Raw genomic sequence first — 22,107 nt, forward strand, 5'->3', positions numbered from 1 at the left:
ACAGCCCGAGTTCGGTGGCGCGTTTGATTCGTGTTTAAAAAGTACCGTGACTGGAAGGGCGCCGCTGCGCGTAATGTCTGGCTGTGCGTGTCTGCGCAGGCACAGCAATTATTTTTCTACCCAAAACCCTTATTCCTCCACAAGCCTAGAACTAGTGGTCAATGATTGGGGAAAATGTATAATACCAAGGGCACGAACTAACATTGATTGTGTGATGGGAGCCTAACCATTCTAAAATGGGGGCATAACTTGTTCCACGAGGCAGAGAAAGACGCGCGACAGGACACAGATATCATAAATGGCACTTATAGAATTTGCGGTGACCGACTTTAATCGACTAATGAGGCTCAGTGGTCGGTCAAGACTTTTTTTAAATTTCGACATCCCTACCATAAACGTATTAATTAATATCTAATACTAGAACTAATCTAATTAATTAGACCAATAATGTGTTTTTCTGTACCATTTTTCAATGTAACGCAGTGAGTGACAGGTGTTCAGCCAATGATACGATACGGTTTACTTACGCTATGCAGCCAATCAGAGCATTGATGGTGCTTGCATATGTGCCCTGCCCATACACGCCGTGCAGGTTAGCTAGCTAACAGTGCGGCGGAGCTAAAAGACGCACCTTATCAGGGCGAAACGAACAGGCAGCGCCAGCGACACATCCACTCACCAAGCCAAAGTAAAAAAGAAATGCGGTTCTTTTAGGATGGAATGGCTGTCTGAGTGCAAATAGAAGAAAAAGCAGTGAAACGGGGTGAGATTTCTTCTTTTTCGAGTGAGAAAGGTCTACTCTGCAAAACATGCAGGCTGCAAGCATGACTCTCACATATAACCTATAACATACTACACATCTCATGTACAACAAGATTTGGGTCTTTTTCATTTTAAGTGGGCCGAATCGCTTATATAAGTAAACTAATGAAAATTCCGGCTCTGATTTGATTCTTTTAATAAGCCGTGTAACTTGCTGTGATCTGAGGTTTTGAACAGGTGTGATAGTGGGGTGTGGCCACAGTGTGCACATCTGATGCTCACAGTGGTCCTCAGTGTGCTCAGGGAGCCCAGACACATGAAAAATTAGAGGGAACATTGCACTGGATATGTGGAAATTAGGATGTTTCAAATCCAGTATGTTGCCATCGGAATGCAAGTGAGGGAAGGAATAACAGGTTAATAGACTAAATGAATTGGAAACTTTGTTTTCAAAAAGTTCCCAACATTTGATGGCTATGCCATGGTTATAGCCCCTCCCAAGCAGATGGATTGCAGCTACAGGCTCTGTATTGATGCTGTTATATTAATGCGGTCAGAATGCTTCTTTAAGGCTGTCTCTAAATTAAACCTGGAAACCTTTTTTTTTTTCTTTTCTCATCACTCCTTTTTTACCCCAAACAATTGGTTCGTCCACTTATTCGCAGGCACTGAAAATTCAGCTCAGCAGTTGTCCTTAAATCCTCCAAAGATTTAGTGGACCGTCAGCTCTTTTCTACTCAGCTTTGGGGTGTACACAAGTTCTGCGTTTTGATCACTGCACATGCGACAAAGCTAAGATTCTTGATGATATTGTGACCACAGCGGCCACAATCGGTGCCAACAACAGTCAAAACAAAAATGGCAACAACATTGAGGCAACTCACTTCTAAAGCCTCTTTGTAATGCAATGATTGCTATTTTCTTGACAAAAACAGTGTGTACAATCCCACATATTCTCTTTGCCTTTCTGTTGAGGCATCCTAATCTTACAAGTGTTCTCTCTAGTAAGTTGGCATGTAGACATTCTTGTTCCAACAGTTTTTTTTTAAAAATATGGCCAGCTGCCTTAGCTTTTGATTGACACATTACTTTAGAAAGTAGCTTCCATGTCATGGCCACAGACTGGAATAACCAACGAGTGTCTATGTTGCAAGACGGTGCATAGCCCCCTTCTGCCATGTATACTCTAAGGATGGGCTTTTCAAGTGAAAATACTGTTCAAAATCACTGGAATTTGGGAAATTTTGGGAATATTTGACCAGTTTTCAGATATTAGGCTACCACCTTGTGGTATTAAAGCATTATTATCAGGTGCCAGTTAAATAGTGGCATTAACTATTTGATTTCTTATAATTGAATGACTTTTTGAAAATTCTAAATTCCCCCATTTCTAGTATACACTGAGCTTGAAAACCAGAGCTTAAGAACCATTTCCTTGGACTGTGGAGTCATTTTAGAACGTGCCTTTAAAAAAAAAAAAAAAAAAAAAAAACTTTTTAAATATATATATATATATATATATATATATATATATATATATATATATATATATATTTTTTTTTTTATTTTTTTTTTTATTCTATTGATCTCAAATTTGGACTTGGACTCTGTAAGTCATCATAAAGTGGTCTGATTGTGTTTTCCAGCCAATAGCTCACAAATGTTATTTACAGGCACCTTTTTAACAAAGAAATTTCAAACTGACCTCATTTTTAAACATGTTTTACTCAGTCCAAGTAGCTTTTATATCGATTCTGACTGCTTAGGAAAAAGTTTTCAGTCGTAGCTTTCAAAAGAGACCAAAATCGAGCATTTATTCCAAATTGTCCTTTAACATTTCCCCTGGACGTGTCGCGCATGAGCATCTTTTTAGAAAGATTTTACTGAACAGTAATGGGGTAACCTTCACCTAGTTTCTTTTAACTCTAGACTATTGTACAGCAAAAGAAGTGGAAATAATTATGTAATCATAATTACAGCTCACTTTCTTTCTTCATCCGGTCTTGACTTGCTGGGACTTTTCAGCCAGTTGTCCCAAATATTTTTTTTAGGAAATCCCCATCTTACCCCAGTTTCTGTCCACCGTCATACTTGACTGTCTACGCACTTGTAAAAACCATGTTTGGTCCTTCCACAAGATGTCCTCTGCAGAAATTCTGTACAAATGACTTGCATCCATGCTTTACAAGTAATTTTTGTATTTTTTTCATCATCAACTCATCTCAGCTAAGTTGTTTGAATTTGGGCTTCAGTAGCTCCTTCTCAGAAGCTGTTGAGCAGTCAAAAGCCCGCAGTCATGACAGGTTAACCATTTTAATCAAGTGCTGTTGGGATTAAGAGCACCTCGAGATTTAGAGCAACCATGTAATTCTTAAGTTTGGAAATAATTAAAATGTGTGTGATTTCCTTTTGAAGTCACTGATGTTATTTTGGGTGCGATTAAGCATTTCTGGGAGAGTAAAAATCAAACAATAAAGCCTGGTTAGCCCAGTTGAATCAGAATGGAAGCCACTGAATGACGTGATCGCAGAGAACCCAAAAACATTTTACACTTTTTTCCACCTAGAGAGGCCCTGTTTCAAAGCTCTGCTTCAGACATTTACCAGGGACTTGAACCGAGTCAGCGATATTTGTTGCTGATATTTTTAAATGTATCACTAGTAAAGTGGAAACCGCTTATAGTGATCACGTTGGTCCAGAGCCAATTTGAACACTATAAGCGGTTGATTACTAAAACTGAATTTGTATTATTTAATTTTTTTTGCTATTTTATTTTTTACTCCCTTGATTCCTTTCTGGACGTCTGCTTCTGCCTCGCTAGCTAACGTAACGAGGGGGGGAAAAAAACAGAAGTCTATGGTTTCTTGTTATGGCTGCTGGTCAGCCGCTTACTTTCAGAGACGAGCTAACTCAACCCCCCTGAGGTCCAACGTCAAAGGCAGCCAGCTGAGTCATCCCCCTCCCCTCGGCTTATCGTCCACGCTGGGTCAGGATCGCTGATCTGTCTGCTTGGTGCTGTGCCCGCTGTTGGGGGTCTGTGGTTGAGGTATTATTGCTATCGCCCAGGATCGCATCCTATAAACCCGAGTTGATGTTTACCGTCAGTGCTGTTTGGCAAGTTGAAAGCATTTGCCTTCGCAATGTCATTGTCAGTAAAGTAACTGAATTTAAATTTCAGTTGGCAGATACTGATGTAGGTTCTAAAGCAACACATATCTGTACGGCCAGATTACAGTAGGAGGCTGAGTCTACATCGTCTGTGCACACAGAAGAAGTGGGTTGTGTGGGTTAATGGCCATCTGGTGACATTACCCCCACCCTCCGTAAAGTACATATGGGCTCCAGCAGGACATGACCACCATCAGTGATACGGTTATACTCCTATCTGCAGCATACCTGCAGCTTGATTTCAGTGAATGTTTCTTTGTTTGGAGAAAATTAACAAAATATATCTTTTTTTTTTTTTTTTTTTTTTTTTTATGTACAACAGGTGACTGATTTGTTTTTTAATGGTTGGAAAGTCTTTATCTCAGGGCACTTGCATACACAATAACATGATGTGGCTGTGTCAAGATTGCTCCAGTTTAACAACTGGGTTAGTGGACCCTGCACCCCCTCAAGCCCACTGGCTGACACACACACACACACACACCATAATTAAAGGAACGAGAGAAGAGAAAACAGCAATTTTATGAGACAGGAAAGGACAGCAGAAAGAGGAAGAGGAAAAAGGGGAGAAAAATATGTTGCCGCTTTTCGTCTTAATTTGAATCCTGATAAAGTCTGGATAGACTGTTGTGATTTATCCACCAAAATTAATCTGGCAGTCTGCGCTGTATAATGTGTACCCCATGAGCTGTCTTGACTTAATGTTTTAACAACAGCAGCTATGTCGGGGATTAACCCTGTCCCGGCCTGTCTGCCTGTATTATACAGCTGAAAACTGTTGTGTATTGAAATCGCCCCCTTCTGCATCTACTTTTCATTGTCAAAAGATTTCTGAGTGAAAATGCTCTCATACCGATGCAGAAAATACGATTTCCAAATATGAAGAGGACGAGTGAGTGGAGTAAGGAACTTGGATATTGTAGTTGGCTTTGTTGCCAGCAACCTACAGCTGTTTTAAAAGTGATGCATAACTTCATAACCTTCCCAGTGAAATAGACATATTTCTGGAAACGCTCATAGGAACGGATTCATTGTGATTTAAGAGAATACATTGCATTCGTCACATTACTGGTATTTAGATTTCTTTATTAACAAATCTGGGTCTACACTTTACATATGAATATGAAACTATAATTTCACTAAATTAGTTTTTAGCATTATGCATAAATTAAGTGATATAAAACATAATAAGATTCATTAAAATCAGAATTTAAGTGTAGTCAAAAAGGAAAGTCGATACGTTCACAAAACGAAGCAATATTAAACCACCATATTGTTAACCACCCCCAAAGCAGCCCTCTAATGTGCAGCCGAGAGAGAAGAGATTAAAGTATTGGCTAAATAAAGACAGATAATGCCTTATTTAGAGGCTGTATTGTCAATGCCCTGTTCTCTCCTGTTATATGGATATACGCGGATCTCGAGTGATCTAAATATCATCCGAAGGACGCAGAGTAGATGAACGTATTTTATGCCAGAAATAAGGTCCAGGTTAAAAAAACAAACTTCTCCTTTAATTGGATTTTAAAGATAGAATCAGGCCTTCAAGCAGTGTATGGTGCAGTTTATCCAATCCAGGCAACCATATATCTATAAATTAACCTTTTTGGCTTTAAGATTGGGATCCGATTAGTGTTGGTTGATTTTTACATATTTCCTTGTAATGAATTGAAAGCACGCTTCAGGCTGATGGAGATTAATGTTCAGTAGTACTGAGGCTGGGAATCAAAGCTCAGATCCAAATAAAGGAAAAAACCTACTACCCAAACAAAACAAGAGTTTCAATTTTTCTCATCACTTCCTGAGTGCTCCCATAGAAAGGTCCTGGAAGAGAGCTAAATAAGTTCTCGAGTCCCCCAGGTGGTGCATCAACATATATAGCTAATTCTCTATGTAGAAAGTTTTCCTATTAAGACTATTCAGTTTGAATGTTCTAATAAAAGATTATTTTGTTTTAGAAACATCAAACCTCTTCCATTTATTTAAAATTTTTGGATCAAAAGTGGGAATCGATAAGAGTCGGAATCACTGAGAAGAATTGGAATCAGAATTTGAAATAATCTCCAACCCCGTTTTTGGTCAGTAGTCGGATTCATTTTAAACTGAAGTAGTTCAGAAAGAAAGAGTTTATTCTAAGTGATGGCTACAGGTGAAGTAATAAAAACTGTCCAATTTGTTTTTAATCTCTAAAAAGCATTGTTAGTGTCCAGTAAAAACCCTCTAAATGTCTCAGTTCCTGTTGTTCCTGCACGAAAGTCTGAGTCCTTTAATGCTCTGCCACTGTCCATTTAATCCTCTGCATAATCGATGCACATGAATATTGCAGCGTTGTAAATTATTGAACGCAACACTGGGGCTGCTGTCTTATTACTCAACTGTCAACAATGTTTTCTTTTCCTTTTGTAGACATATTCTGGTCTCTTCTGTGTGGTCATTAATCCCTACAAAAATCTGCCCATCTACTCAGAGAATATCATTGAGATGTACAGGGGCAAGAAGAGGCACGAAATGCCCCCTCATATATATGCCATCTCGGAGTCTGCATACAGATGCATGCTACAAGGTAAGTCTGAGTGTCTCTGTTGTGTATAATAGACTCTTCTATCTCAATCCACCACACTTTACCACTTTAATACACCTTTAAATGTCATTGAATGTCAGTCTGTTGGTTTAAATGTTTTGTGTTAGATTATTGTAATTTTTTTTAGTCAAGTAAAAGGTTACATTTGCACACCACATTTTAAGGTATAAAAGGTTTTTTTTTTTTTATCAGAATGATCGAATCAATGTTAACTAGCCTTTGAGAGCATCATGCATGCCTCGAAAATTCTGTCTCTGTGGAATTTTAGTGTCATGTTTCTGTTTTTAGCAAGACTTTTATGTTTGAAATGACTTTTCTGACTTTAATGTTAGGAATGTACACAGTAGGGGTCCCAAACACACAATGCCAAAACCTTACAGTTTTCCCTCATTTATATTATTCATTTATCCTCAGAACGCTAACAGCAAATCCATTACAGCTGCAATGTTAATTTTATTTTCCAAGCATGTCTTATCCCATGAGCATGATTTGTGTGTTGCTGGATTGCTCTAGTTGTTGCATTCTTCAAGTTTGAACTCACTTAGGAAGACAAAGTTTTTTACGTGAGGACAGTCCAGGCTGAATGACGTCTTCGAAGATCTTTGCCTTGTAGTTGCCAAGCTTCCACACTCTATGAGCGGTGACGGACCAGGATCAGACCAACAAGAACAGAGAGGGTGACCCCATTGTGTTCAACAATAGATCCTTTGTGCGTCTGCAAGGGCTGGCCAGTGGGGGTGGTGACAAACTGGACAGTCTCGTCAGTCGCTGTAGGCTTTGCTTTCCTCATGTTGGTGCACAGAAGGAAGTTTTGGAAGCCTTAGTAATCTAACTTGATTGAACCTTTGCCATCTGTGAAGTAAAGCACGGACAGATAATCACCCTGATGGGATTTGTGACAAGGCATTTTTGCTACTCTTCTTACAAAAGCAAGACAACTTGATTTGTAGTTGTCTATACAGAGTATAGAATACATCAGCTTTGTTTTAAAGCTGCATGTTGTGAATAACTGATGTCGCGTTATCCCATACCATCACTTTTGATGCTTTGAAAGGTAAAGGACACATTCCACATCTGTGCTGTGGGACTCCTTTTGATGCTGCTTTTCTGTTTCTTTACGCCCTCTTCTCTCTACAAACTGCCTTTCTACATGGATGGACATAGACACATGGGGGCAGGGCCGCGAGAGCTGTCAATTAGTAATGCTTTGATGCCAACATATTTTTGCTGGCGATTTCCTTAGCTTTGAATAAGGCCCTCTGCCCGTGTTAGCTGAATGTCTCTAAGCACACAAGCCTGACCTGCCAGTTTTAATGCAATTCCAACCCTGTTGTAGGCATCAGAATTAACAGTTGTGGCTGAAAAGGAGGTTTGTAGGCCAGAGATTAGTGAAGGCCAGCTGCTTTCAGCTGTGGCCTTGAGCATTTCAGCAAACTGGTTGATAAAACGGAGTATCCAGTTGCATCGATTAGCTTTAGTTATTTATCCCTTTCTTCCAAACTGGCTGTAACGTCTCTGGAAAGCTTGATGTCTGTAGATGCCTTTGGTTTTTCTCTAGGCCCCAGTTTGAGGCTGGGTATGTAGATGGTTTTCCTAACCAGTGTTTGTCATTTTTAACATCAAATCTGGCAAATTGTAATTGCATGCATTTATAATAAAAGTCTATGTTAATGCAATCAGTTGATGAAATAACAGAATATGCCTGTTTTTGGCTCATTCATCACTGTTGTAAAGATGTAAAAATCAAGTTCTGACATATAGCATAAGAAATTGTGCAGTGATACAGATGATTATGTATTAATTGGGGTTGTGGCTAATAATTATTTTCTTAACAAATAAAGTATTGATTATTTCAATCAGTGGATCAATCTATCGGTTTTATTTCTATATTTTTTTATTTAAAATTTACTAATAGATAACCTTAACTTCCATTAATTCTATTCTTGTTTTGCCTAATTACAGCTAAAATTCTAATTATTTTGGGTAATTATATGTTGATGATTATTTAGCACACTAACTCGGTGTCTTTCAAAACGAGTTAAATTAATTGTTCTTTTTTAATTAGATTTAGTTTTTACATGATCAGATTCTCTTGAACTTTTAATGGGATTAAAAATATATATGTAAAGCACCAACAAATACAGACGGTTTTGAGTTCTGAGTGAAGTTGCAGGGTTTGACCCTCCATGATCCGGGGACCAAAGATGTGCTTATGTTTTATCAGGTCTCTGTTTTAAAAAAAAAAAAAAGTCTTTGGTAGGGTTGGTTCAGGATGGGCATTTTAAGGGATTTTTTTAGGTGGACCAATCAAGCCAATGAAAGTTGATTAGTCTTGATTAGTTCAACAACATTAATCACCGAAGCACTCTTTTTGCCGTCACGCGAGCGTTTAGCGATAACAAAACCAGTCATTTTTTTTTTTGTCTTTCCGCTCCTGAAGCGCAACATTTTTGTAACTGTTTAGTTAGTCCTCATTGCGCTGGTAGAAACTGAACAAGTTAGCTTCATCCTGCATAATGTGCATTGGACTTTGTTGTCCAGTTGAGTGAAATACAGCCACCCTACGCTTCGCTTTGTTGCCGACATCTGGTCCGGTCTTTTGCTTCCACTGTAGGTGCAAACTCTGGCAGAAACATAAGTTCGTAAACACAAGTTCACTCCGTGGAGTGAAATCTTAAGTCTCATCCTGCCCCAAACAAAAATGAGTGGACCCCTTTAAAAAAAAAAGTAGTTGGGTTAGGGCTAATCGGTTAGTCGTGCACATCCCTGGTAGGGATGTAAATTGTAAACAATTCGATGTGTTTTCGTATACCACAGAAGTAAACAAAGTTATGTAAATGATGACACGTTATTGCAGCTGTTTTTTCACACAGTTTTAAAATATCAAATTAATTAGAATTCTTATTAGACGTATTAATTTATAGAATTATTCGAGTAATTGCAAATGGAACTGATGGTTTGTTGCATACTTACTTCACTTCAGCCAAAGATATTGGCCAGAGTTTGAAAAAAAAATTTAATAAAAATTCTGCTATACTTGAGAGATCCGTTAAAATTCCTTCGATTAATGACCTCAAACTTAAAAAAGTCCTTTGATTTAAAAAAAAATCAAGTATTTAGAGTATTAGTAGCGAGCTGAGGGGAGACTTCTTGCTTTGTGGGGCTTTGCAGCTAGTTTGTGTGCGGAATTGATGACATGAGAGGGTTTAACAGGAAGAAGTTGGCACAGTCAAGGTGTGTTTTGCCCTTAATGGTAAGATGGCAGACCCGACATGTTATTTTTATGGCTTTGATTGCTGACAGGAGTTTAGCTCTGTAGCGCTCAGCTGTTAATGATCACCCACCCCCCAAACAATATAGGAACCCTTCTGAACTAAAAGCCTGTCGCAAACTCATTCAGTGCGATGTGTATTCTACTCTCGATAAGTACAGACAGAGTTAGCATCTGAGAAATCAGTGTAATAAATACATACCCCGGTATGATAGGTGGCGCTGTACCCATTCCAACTGTTGCTAATAGAGCCACTTCCTGTTGACCTCTTCACCACCAACAACAACAACAAACTCAGGCATTGGAGAAAGATGGAGAACGCAGAGCCAGATGAAGCTACGTCCCTCTACATTTGGTCTGTGATGAGCTGCTTGTTGCACAAACTCGATGCCCAACGGAGCATTCTCCATCGCGTTGTTTGTTTCTTTCTGACGGCGACAGTAATATCGTCTCCTTTGACTTCCGGGTCACGACCCCGGGAAAACATCTGGAGCATGCGCAGAACGCAAAGTCTGATTCACCACGAGCTTCAGCGTCTACAAGCAGGGTTAGAGTGACTTTCAACCCAGTTATCTCGGGGTCTTAATCCGACTGAATAATCCGATTCGATCTAATTTTTAGTCAAACTAAGGTGTAAACATGAACTTAATAACTCAGTAATTATTGTAATTTAGCCAGTAATCCGATTCTTTCAGTGCCATGCAACCCCACTGAGTGATTCGAACAACTGATTCTGCCCACAGTGAAGGGATGCTGTATGTAATGGAAAACTAAGCATAAAGAAGCTGCGCTGAGTCGACTTGTACTGTACTATATAATGGGGAAAAGGCCATAACTCAGTTCCCACCGTATATATCTGGGCAACAACGCGAGTACAAGCATGCACAATCCATACACTGGTTATGTATTTTCTAACTGTCCTGCTATCATTTGCATTTCCTGCAATCAATTTAGGTTCCCCCTCTTGAGAATTGCTTTCTGGTACAAACACATACAACTGAATCACCCTGAAATTAAATTAAAACTTAAAACCGAGATGGGGCCGGCCGGTGTCAACTGCTGGTGGGAGATGTGGTTGGGGTCGTGCAAAGGTGTAGACTCACACCCAAGCTATTTCAAAGCCATGAGAGGCTTTTTTTCTTTTCCCTTCATGACATATAAACTTTCAAAATTTACATTTTTCAGAGGCACCAATTCGCTATTCAGGGGATTAGTAACTGCTGGAGTGGGACTTTAATTTGTCGACTTTGTAGTTTTAGTTTCAGTTTCCATCTGCACGGTAAAGAACACTTCACACAAAAATGTGCTGCCCCTAATTTATTGGCTTTGGAGCTTAGCAGATTGCCACATCATATTAACAACTGGAGGATGTTTAAACCTCACAGGGATTTGTTAATTACTGCAGCATTACTGGGAAGCCCGTCATTGCTCAGACGGGAGGTTAAATGAGGTGTTACCTAACTAAGATGGGGTGTTGGGAGACCTTTAGAACTCACTGCACATCTGTTATTGATTACAGTTCCAAATACTTTTCACAAGTGTCCTCACACGAAGCTGATTTTATTTTCTGTCAAAATGTGTTGCAATGGGGCGGTCTGTGGTGGCATAAAAACTAAAAGTGTTGCAAGGAAATATTTGTAGGAGCTTCAATGAAAACATGTATCAAAGCAGTCATTTGGATAAACTCTGATGGATTCAAAGAGTGAACATCATCAATACTGCAAGTGTCCCAGGCGGGGTTATGAAACAGGATCTCTTTGTTTCAGGAGAAATAGAGAAAGACCCCTTTCTTGGTACTCTCCTCTGTGTTTAATTATGGTATGTGGTCAAGTCCAGCTAGATTCATCTTGGCTTGGTGAAGTTTTCCCCAAAGCAGATGTCTTTGGTTTTCAGAGGTCCATTTTATAATGAAATGACCAGGGGGGCCAGAAAACTCAACTGGCTGAGAGAGCTCCCCATGAAGCTGAAAGTCTTCATCGCAGTAGGCCTGAATACTGACCCCTGCTCATACTGACCCCCCCCCCCCCTTCCATGTCTATTTCCACAAAGGAATAAAGGAAGGCCACTGGCGCCTAAATAAGGGGGGGAAATATGTTTGCGGCTTATTTGCAAAATATGTTCCACAAAGTTCTCGTATCATGGTGCAGACTCTGCTCCACCTGACAGTAAACAGGTCTTTGATGGCATTTCCAAACAAAGTTTGATTCTATTTTCTTTCAAGCTAAAACTTAGCCTGGGAATTCCCATGCTGCTTTGCGCGCGATTTCATTCACACTGCAAAGGCAGCCTGGAAACCACCGCCCTTATTTTTGCCTGAGTTAGGGAGCCAATCACAGAACGGGGGGGGCAGCAAGACGATGACGACGTCTATGCGCGACACCGAAGCTTGTAGAGTGTTAATCCAACATGGCAGCGGACACAACGTTACCGTTCGATGCAGCCTTAGAAAGTGTTTTAAGTAGCTTAGAACGCAAGTTTACTTTTAAAAAAGAGCAACGCGTCTTCTTCTTCCTCGTCAAATTTCTGTCGCTCTACATACGTCATCTGGTATAAGTGATACAATTGGCTATGAATCGCGCGCAAAGCAGCATGGGAAGAACCAGACGCCATTTGATAGACATTCGTAGCGCCCAATAAACGGCTCTAGGCATTCGTAAACCACGCCTCAAATACGAGAAAATGCACACCTAGTTCCCAGACCACCATCTCATCGAGATGTGGACGCGTCAGCCAGGCTAGCTAAAACTACTTCCTAATCACCGCGGTATTCTAAGCACACAGGAAATAGTTGCTTATCTGTAGAGAAAGTTGCTCTTTTACTGCGCTTCGTCCCATTAACGCACAGAAGCCAGGTGCATGTGTGGACAGTGAGACCTAAAGCCAATTCCAAAAAACTCAACAAAAAGCTGAAGTGAATATCTGATTCTCAGAAACCAAAACCAATGTTTTTTTTTTTCCATCTTAACATATTATTAATAATAAACAGACTGTATAGCCTACATAAATATCACTTATTCTCATGAATGCTATTTATGTGAAGGGATTTATTCATTTGCTTGGCCTCTGTGTTTTAAAAAAAGAGTCTATTTTAGTGTTTTTTTTTTTTTTTAAAAGAGGATAATACTTTGACATTTTCCTTTTTAAAATAATACAGAAATTCCCATTTAGTAAAAAGTCAGTCGCTCAACCTGCTGTTTAGGATGGGGGCTGCACTTAGCATATCTAACCTCAGGCAAACCGTGTGTCCGTGTTGACGTCGCAGGACGCCCGGGCTGTAACCAATGGGGCATGCATAATGGCGACATGTCTTGCGAATCTTTGTGTGCATGAATTTGTGTCAGAGAGCGTAAAGTTCTAGGTTGTCCTCCTCTGAATAACCCACCTTCTTTGGTTAAAAAGCATCCTACAAATAAAATATAAGATCAGAATGAATCCATAGAGGTAAATTCTTTTTTAACCTAGGTATAGGGACCTGTGAGCTTTTGATGGGCTCCAAGATTGGTTTCACTATTGATTTTTGGCAATATTTTTATTTTATTGGATATTGTTTCTTTGTATTATGCTGGATGATGGGCCTAAATGATTTCAAATACATTATCGTGGTATAATGAACTTAAATTGGATCCTTTGTGTTCGTACCACATTTTTGTCCAAATTGAGTATATTGCCTTCAGTATGACTTATTTTCCTTTAAACTAATTTCCTGTCATCTTTTTTTCCAGCCGCCTCTCTTTGGCTGCAACACTAGCTTTAGTGGAGCAATTAAGTTCAGACTGCCAAAATAATTTCCATGACTTTCCATGACTACAGTTTTGGATGAATCTTGTTGCCAGTTTTTTCTCAAGCACATTTAAGTCTACTATCAGATTTCATTACGCTTTCCTGCTCTGAGATGCTCCATTTATTAAAGCAAATACTTGAATCTCTATTGAATTTGTTTCCATCTACACGTCTTTGGCTCAACCAGCTGCTGCAGTTCATCCTGGCTTTTGCCGTGTCAGACATTAAAATCGTGCTTTGAAATGTTTGACGGCTTTGAATATAATTACTTTACTTACAGAAACCTTGTTATCCTCCCAATTAAGGCGCTATCTGAGGTGTTGCTTCTCAACGTCAACGCGTATACTGTGTGGATATTTATTTGTTTATTTTTTATTTTTTTCTTTAATTCATGTTGGTTGTGTTTTTTTTTCCCATGTGGAAAATGACAGTAGTACAACAGCCACTGTGCTGTGTCCTAAGTATTTATGAGGAGGCGCTGTCTTACCAGCAGTCAGAGCTCTCTCAGTTTGAAGACGCAGGGGCTGACAAGCTAACAGTTGCTTAAAATGGAGACGAGACAAAAGGTTATTTTCACCATCTTTAAAGAATTTCTGTAGCAATTTGAGCAAATGTTACATCTTAGATTTTTACTCTGGTTCACGTTAGCCTAAAATGTTTTCCTTTTAAAATGGCAAAAATTGGCTCTTCTCCGGGTACTCCGGGTCTTCACAAGTACTTAATTCACACATATGTGCTTTTAACTGTACCACTTGAATACAACTGAAATATGACTTTTAGAGCATTTTAAAATGCATTTGAATTGCATATATTTAACATTATTATTATTATTATTATTATTATTATTATTATTATTATCATCATTTATTTATTATTGTAAAAGAGATGAATTTATGAAAAAACAAGTGAATAAGAAAGCCCTGGCTGCACTATGTTTGAGTGCAAAAATAATTAAGTGGGATTTTTTTATTTTATTTTTTTTTTAACTTGAAACTGAAATGTCAAGCACATAAATGGTATTGAATGGAATATATCTATTGTGCTCATGTGTATTTGGCAGCTGTGTGCTGGAAAAGTGCAAGTGTCAAATTTATACTATTTATATCCGTATCGACTCAGATCTGCATCGGAGACGAAAGAGAATCTTGATCAGGACCGCCCTAATCTATTCGTTGACTGTAAAATCCCTTCGGCAAGCATAGCAGCACAGAGGTGTTAAACTAATAAGCAATCACATGCCGCCTCTATCTTATGCGTTTTCCATGCCAGAAAGGACACTTCAAAATCAGATAATTCAGTTTTCTGTCCTGGTGTTTTTATAGTTCAGTTCTATTTCAACCATTTGCTCCTGAGTGTGCTTAGAAGCAAATGCTATAATTATCACATGGGGCACATACCCACTACTTTATTTTGATTGAAAAATCAGATTTACTGTATGTAGTTGTTCGTTCATTTTTCAAGGTGCTTTTTGTGTCTAAGATTGGTCATCACACCTTGAAGAGTGTTGATTATTATTCCAAACATTGTGTAGTTGAAAAATTGACTGTTACGTCTGTGGCTGTAGGGCCTTCGTACAGGATTGAACTCTTAAGTATAAGCGCCACCTTTTCAATACTTGAATTGGAGTTTTTAGGCTTTTTCTGTAATGGAGTGCTTGAATGTAAATGTGTTTTATTTATACAGCCCTTTACAGACTATCCTTACGATGTACCAAAGTGCTTTACAGTAGTTAATAAAAAAAGAGAAGAATAAGTAAAAACAAATAAAAACAATAAAAGAACAGTGAAAGCAATAAAATACAACAAAATCGAACAAGATAAAATAATATAAAAGTGTCATCATACTGCTGGGTATTAAAAGCAATCCTAAATAAGTAGGTTTTTAGCCTAGATTTGAAGAGGGTTAGAGAGGCAAACGTGTTGACTGACAGGTTTATGTTTGCCACCCATGTTCATCCTGCTGGTCAGGACTTAGATGGGGTGTCATGAGGTCATGTCACACATGTATCATTACAGGTGTTATTCTTCCTGGTAGAGAACCCCTCCGTGAGAACAGAACAGGGCTCCAGATGAGCTTTTTCCTGGTGCACAAATGAAAACTTTACCGATGAGTTCATATTCTTTCCATCTTGACAGCATTACTGTTAAATACCTGTTTTTGATGATTAACAGTTTACAGAAAAACTTCTTTTTTACTGAAAGTTTGACAATGATAAAAGAGAAATTAAGTATTATGGTAAACCATTAAAATGAATAAATTCCTTAATATAAATCCCATTTCCAAAGCTAAAGTCTCATTTTGGTATTTATACAGGCTTAAAAGTTAATTAATTTCCTACAGATCTATCAGTACTGCTGTTAAGATGGAATAAATATCTCTTAAGTTGCATTTCAGCTTAAGTTGTTGACACAGTGGTGTCTTTTCACGTGAGCTGCACACATGAGCTACTGTGTTGTTTCTGATTAAAGTGATTTTCAAGTGATTAAATTTGACCCACGTATGCGGTGAGTTGCAGCTCTTCTTTTACAACCTGGTTAGACATATTAGCCTACATTTTTATTGTCAATTCAGTCTCTTCTGCAGACTCCTGCATTTAAAATGTTACTTGCAGATGCTAATTCACTTACTTGCCATAATTGCTTTGGAAGATTAGCAACTATGTTTGCACACAGTCTCACCCGCTGATCTTCTGGACACTTTACTAATGGCCTGGGTGGAAAATCTACACAGGGAATCTGATTTGAATGATGTGATATTTACACTCACAACACTCCTGTCTGCACACTATGTGTGAAAATGGCACACACGCTTTTCCTTCTAAGTTTCTGCTGCCTCGCTTAGCAAAATGCTCATTCTGAATTTCCGACACTGTCAGAATTTCTTTGTTCATGAAACCACTGCGGCAGCCAATCTTTGTAAACTCTCACTATCGGCCACTTTTTTAGATTCTTTCCTTTTTCATCCTCGACGGATTAAGGTTGCTGTGTTTACCTGGCAAAAGCTTTTTGGCTTTCCTAAAAGATGGATGACCGACATGAAAATCGTGTTGTGTTTGATCGTGGTTAAAAACTTGGTACCTCCTACATTGGACAGATTCATAGTCACAGTCCCATAACTAAAGATAGCCAGGAGACATTTCTGGCAGTTTCAGAAATTTAGGATTGTCCTTTTGAGTCTGGCTGCTGCTATGACAAAGAAGCAAATCTTGTTGTGTTGTGGCCTCATACCTTGAACAGAAAAAGGGTGGAGGCATGGAATGTAATTTCAGAGGAATCGCAGCTACCAGATGAGTTGCAAGCATAATTATACACAGCTTATATAAACAATGCAGTCATTTTTCAGTCTGTCAGCTTATAAAACCTACTTTACGTTTATGGGATGCTTGGAATCTGTCTTGCCCTTCCTGGTTGCATCCTACGACAGAATGCGGGTGTCATGGTGGAGCCTGCACACATCAAACATGATGTCATAGCCAAGTTATTTGGATGTGTGGGTGGCAGTGAACTTCGATGATGGCTAAGACTGCAAAGTTTGTAGTCGTCTTAACCCTCCTGTTGTCTTGCGGGTCAGAAGTGACCCACTACCATGTTTAGCTGTAGAAAAAAATACCTTAAACTATCTTTTTCCAACTTGAAATTTTATGACTTTTCCTAAAGGGACCCCATCATTAGAAAAAGTCACACTTTATTTCTGTTTATGTTTTTGACCCATGAATTATAAAAACATTTAAACACCAGAAAAAAGTTCAGTTTTTTTTCCCCTTTCAATATAATTAATTCAGAAGTAATTACTTCACCTTTATATAATAGCAATAATAAATCTTTATTATGTAAAAGAAAACTGAAAAACAAGAAAACTGTTGGTCCAACTGACAGTTGGTTTGTAGGTTAAAAAAAAAAAAACAAGTGTAATCCTGAAAACTGGTGATTGTCTTTTTGTGTTGTGTAACAAAAAATACATGATAAAAAATGTATTAAATTGAGTTGAATAGATAAATAACAGGTGGTTTCATCATACAAAATAGATTTTGGATTTAAAATTCAATGAAGTTGCTTTATTTTGGGGCTTTGGTAGGGCGGGTCATTTCTGACCCGTAGGATAAGGGGAGTAAACACAATGTTAAGACCGCACAAAGGGTTAAGCTCACCCAAAGTCCAAAAACAAGTTATTTCTATATTTATTTCCTCTCAGGAGGTCCAAGTATGCTGTAGAATAGTTATCCTGAAGAGGAATAAACAGTAAAAGCACATAGCCGTTATTTCCTATGGTCAATAAGAAGGCACCATAGTGCATGTCTGATTGACTTTATTATCTTGACTTTTTAACCGACTCTTGAATCACTGTGGTTAAAAGGGGTTTTGGTCTCACTATATTCATTTTTACGCGTCAACACCAGCGACTATATGGAAAATGAGTGCACAATTTGGTCTGGACTCTGTCTGCAGTTAGCACGCACTTCTCGGCAGGAGATAAGTTCTCACAGCTTAAAATAGATTAACTGACATAGGGTGTGTGCATACAGGATGCACGACTGGATGTATAAAGTACAGTGTGGAAATTTATTTGCAGCACGTTGAGAATTTCAAGTTTGGCTCCCTGAATACTTTTTTTTGTGTGTGCCTTTGTTTTTTTGTTTTTTTTAGCAATATCGCATACATATATTTGAGCTTATGCACAAAATGAACGAGTGAGTGTCAGCAAAAAAGGCTTAGTTGCCACTCTTACACACAGGCATTAGCTATCAGGAGTTGACGCTGGCTCGGAATCAGTGTGCAACACACACAGTGAGGTCACTGTCATGAGTTAAGAACATTTCCCGTTCTTTGCCCCTGTTCTTGCAGTGAGAAACACCACATGCAGAGTCACAGAGCTGAAGGCCATCCTCAAATTTTACACTGCTAACAGTTTGCAAGGCAATCAATGCAAGAGCAATATATGACAAAACGTTATAAATGAAACCCTTTATATCTGAAAAACCTTTTTCCTTCGCTTGTATTCTTATTATTTTATCTTTCATCAGCCCTTCGGTATGTCTAAATCAAATATTTATGGGAAATTTGAAGTCCTTCAGCTTTTACTTAAGCTGATATCGTATCCCGGTGGAATTCTCCAGTTCCAACTTTATTAGTCATGTGAAGCTGGCAACAAGCATTGCCAATCATGAGAAACCCACAAAACTGTTCTTATGACCATTGAGTAATGCCACAGAAATAACTATCTCTGTTATGGTGGTTCTCATCTGCACAAGTAACCAGAAATTGTACAGTCTGGAGAGCCGGAAAGAATGGAAGTGGACAGTCTGTCAATGATGGGATGATATCTTTACACTGCATCTGCAACCAGTCTGATAAAGGATATGGAGAGAGGTCTTTTTTTGGGGTGTTTCTGTGTTTCTATCCTATTCAGATAGAGATGTGAATGTAAAGAAAAACACGACAAAGTTAAACTCTGAGCGAAGAGGGGACTGTGCTTATGTGTGGTAGCACTGTGCAGTTAATTCAGGAGGTGTTTTTTTTATATTTTTTTATTATGATAAAAATAATGATAATAATACTAATATTATTATCAAGTATAACAGATCATAATAATTAGCTTTTCTTTTTTTTTTTTCTCCTTTAGTCCAGAATGTTTTCAAAAGAACCTCTCGTCACACTTTGATATCTCGGCGTCCTCGTCATAATCAGCCAACTTTAATGTGTGCTGTCATACTCAGCATTGCAGACGCCGTTACAGCATGAGTGCTCCCAAAGTCCATTTTAGCGAGGATAATCGCCGGCCTTAAAGTACATGAGGAAATTTCTGTTCAAAAGCAGGAAATCCATGTTGTCCTTGATGAGTCACCCAGCTGTCCACCATCTGTCCATTATTACACCACAAAGGAACACAGTCAGCACTCCTGAAGACCTTCACCTCTGGCAGAACAGTCTACTCTGGGACACAACAAGGACGAAATCATTCTACATGTTTGCAACAACGGTTTCCAGCCGTTTTTGTTTGGTTTTGCTAATTTTCTCTTTTTATAGACCCAGGAGAGAAACTTTTCTTTTTAAACTTTTCTTGAGTTTTGTTTCTGTCATCCGTTGGATTCGTTACATCACCGCACACTGACTTGGAGAATAAACGTTTGAATGTTTCCCAAAGAGTGGCGACAGCTAGTATTAACATGCATCCTGTCTAATTTGAACACAGTTTGACAGCAGTATGTATGTGTCCTTCCCCACATTAAAGGACCACATGCTTGCCTCTAAGAAAGCAGCAGTCAGGTCAACTAAATGTAGAGTGTGAAGAGAATGGAACATATTTTTCTAATCATTGAACTTCTTGTTGCTTCGCCAAACATGTGACTAGACGGCAGGCACTATCCCTACAGGGCCATTGATGGGCAAACAAAGTGCTGTTTTCCTGTGACATCAACACCATTAATATTCTCTATGTGGCCTCAAGATGACTGTCTGACTGTGTAATGAGAAACTGGAGTCCCATGGAGGCTTATGAGGACTCTTTCACATATTTCGTGACCACAAAGCTCGAGCTGACCTCAGCACAGTACTCGTTTACATTTTTTTTTTTTACTTTCTTTGTATTATGTTAACGTGACACGAACCATCTGACTTGTGTGGATTTTAATTGGGCTACGCTGGTCTGAGTTCAATCCAAACGAGCCCTGACTTTTGCAGGCAGATAAGTGGAAAAAGGGACCCTACCTTCAGATTTAAGTACAAATTGTGAACAAATCTTCTTTTTTTTCTCTTTACCATAGAGGATGTTGTAATTCTTTTATTGATTGTTTATCTCATTAATGCTGCCTAGCTTGGCTAGAACACAATTTAAAAAGCGATCTTTATCTTGAGGCTGGCTAAGTTACAATGAAAGTTCCATTCAATAATGATAGAATTGTCACAATTTCATAGATTCATGAAAGTATCATATAAGATAAAATTGGGCTAAATTTGTTTGTTCTTGTCTTTTTCCCTCATTTCCCACAGATCGAGAGGACCAATCTATTCTTTGCACGTGAGTACACAGGCTGCATTACTTCAATTTTGAGCATTGAAACAATTGTCATCGATTTATTATGTGCTGTGGAATACTTCGGATTTATTTTTTCCTCCCAAATCGAATTATTATCAACGTGGAAGGCAGTAACATTAATATGTTTACTGGCAATTGCCCAAGTTCTTCCAGGCAGTGAAAGTTAACTTGGGTTATTTAATTTTTTTTAGCAACTGAGACTGGCCAGACGGTCACCACTTGAGAGAGAAAAGTGAGAAACGCGAGTCTGAGAAATGTCTGACATTTCTGCGAGACAGCCCTCTGGTGTCATTTCAATGACGGGTGTCTAGAGATGACAGGAATGTCTCCACAGAAAACGTATGGCATCAGCACAAGCCATGCAGCTTCCCTTTTAGCCATTAACATTAGTTGTGGATCTTATTTAGTCCCTTCTAAATTTACACAGAGACACAATGGTGTCTTTCACACAAACTTATTGACTTTAATTGAACGCTATCAGCAACAAAATCCCAAAGCATGCAGTTTGGCTGTCCCATGAAACAGGAAAGCAGAACACTCATTAACCAGAACTGAGCTGTAATTCAAATTTGTTCTAACTTACGTAGAGCCATGTGTAGCTAGAGTGACACGTTACATATTTTTGTGAATTTGTTTATTACAGACGGGTCATTCAACTTTTTCTTTTTTACATCCATTCAAATAACATATCAACGATGGTACAAATGAACACCCTAAAGCAGGAGTCTTCAACGTTTTTCAGGCCAGGGACCCCCAAACTGATGGAGAGTTGGAGCAGGGACCACCCTACTATTTATATGGCATACAATTGTGTTTTATATTTAACGGGGCCTAGTGCCGTGTATAAACATAGCTGCTCTGTTATTGTACATTCAATACTAAGCTATTCAACTAATACACAGGTTAATGTATTTATAAATTTTATAAATGGCCGTGCCACTGCCATTTATAAACAAACATCTTGCATACAACACTGAGCTATTCAAATAATCCACAGATTTTAACTTTAAACTGCAGTACCCCCTGTTGAAGACCTCTGCCCTAGAAAGTTATGGAGATGAATTCTAGCCTTTTCTTGGCAAATAATAAACGATTGACGAAAGCTTTTGCACTGATGTACACAAACTAATTCTGAGTCAAGTCGGCACTCCCTGTTTATATGGCACGTCTTCAAAAATGAAGCGCCTAAGGAATGTAACACCAAGCAGGCCAGTGACAGTACTGCGATCCTTCCCTGATTACATTCTGTTCACAGCACCTAACGAGACTGTCACCGCTTACCCAACACTCTTCTATCCAGCCACGTCACACTGGTGCAGTACAAAAAAACCCAAAACAACAATATCTTGTGCACACTTTGCGTATGCAAATTTGCACTTTCTGTAAAACCTCAGTTATGCTCTAAAATCTCTCAATCTAAAACAGCTGTCCCAAAGGTTTTTGCACTGATTCGAGGTCTTGGGAAAATCTCTTTCCTGTTTTTCCTGTGCCATAGTCTCTGTATGACAGAGTG

At 38.7% G+C, this 22,107-nt stretch overlaps 1 protein-coding gene across 4 annotated transcripts in view; it reads left to right on the plus strand.

Moving 5' to 3' along the window:
- The window catches only part of myh10 (myosin, heavy chain 10, non-muscle), a 76,720-nt gene that overhangs the window by 7,986 nt on the left and 46,627 nt on the right, over positions 1–22,107 (plus strand). For all 4 annotated transcript variants that reach the window (XM_075462560.1, XM_075462562.1, XM_075462561.1 and 1 more), the window contains exons 3-4: positions 6,337–6,493; positions 20,549–20,576. In XM_075462560.1, the coding sequence (XP_075318675.1) occupies positions 6,337–6,493; positions 20,549–20,576 (185 nt within the window). The remainder of the gene's footprint in view (positions 1–6,336; positions 6,494–20,548; positions 20,577–22,107) is intronic.

This window comes from Odontesthes bonariensis, chromosome 4, assembly GCF_027942865.1.
Source record: "Odontesthes bonariensis isolate fOdoBon6 chromosome 4, fOdoBon6.hap1, whole genome shotgun sequence".
Lineage (NCBI taxonomy): Eukaryota > Metazoa > Chordata > Actinopteri > Atheriniformes > Atherinopsidae > Odontesthes > Odontesthes bonariensis.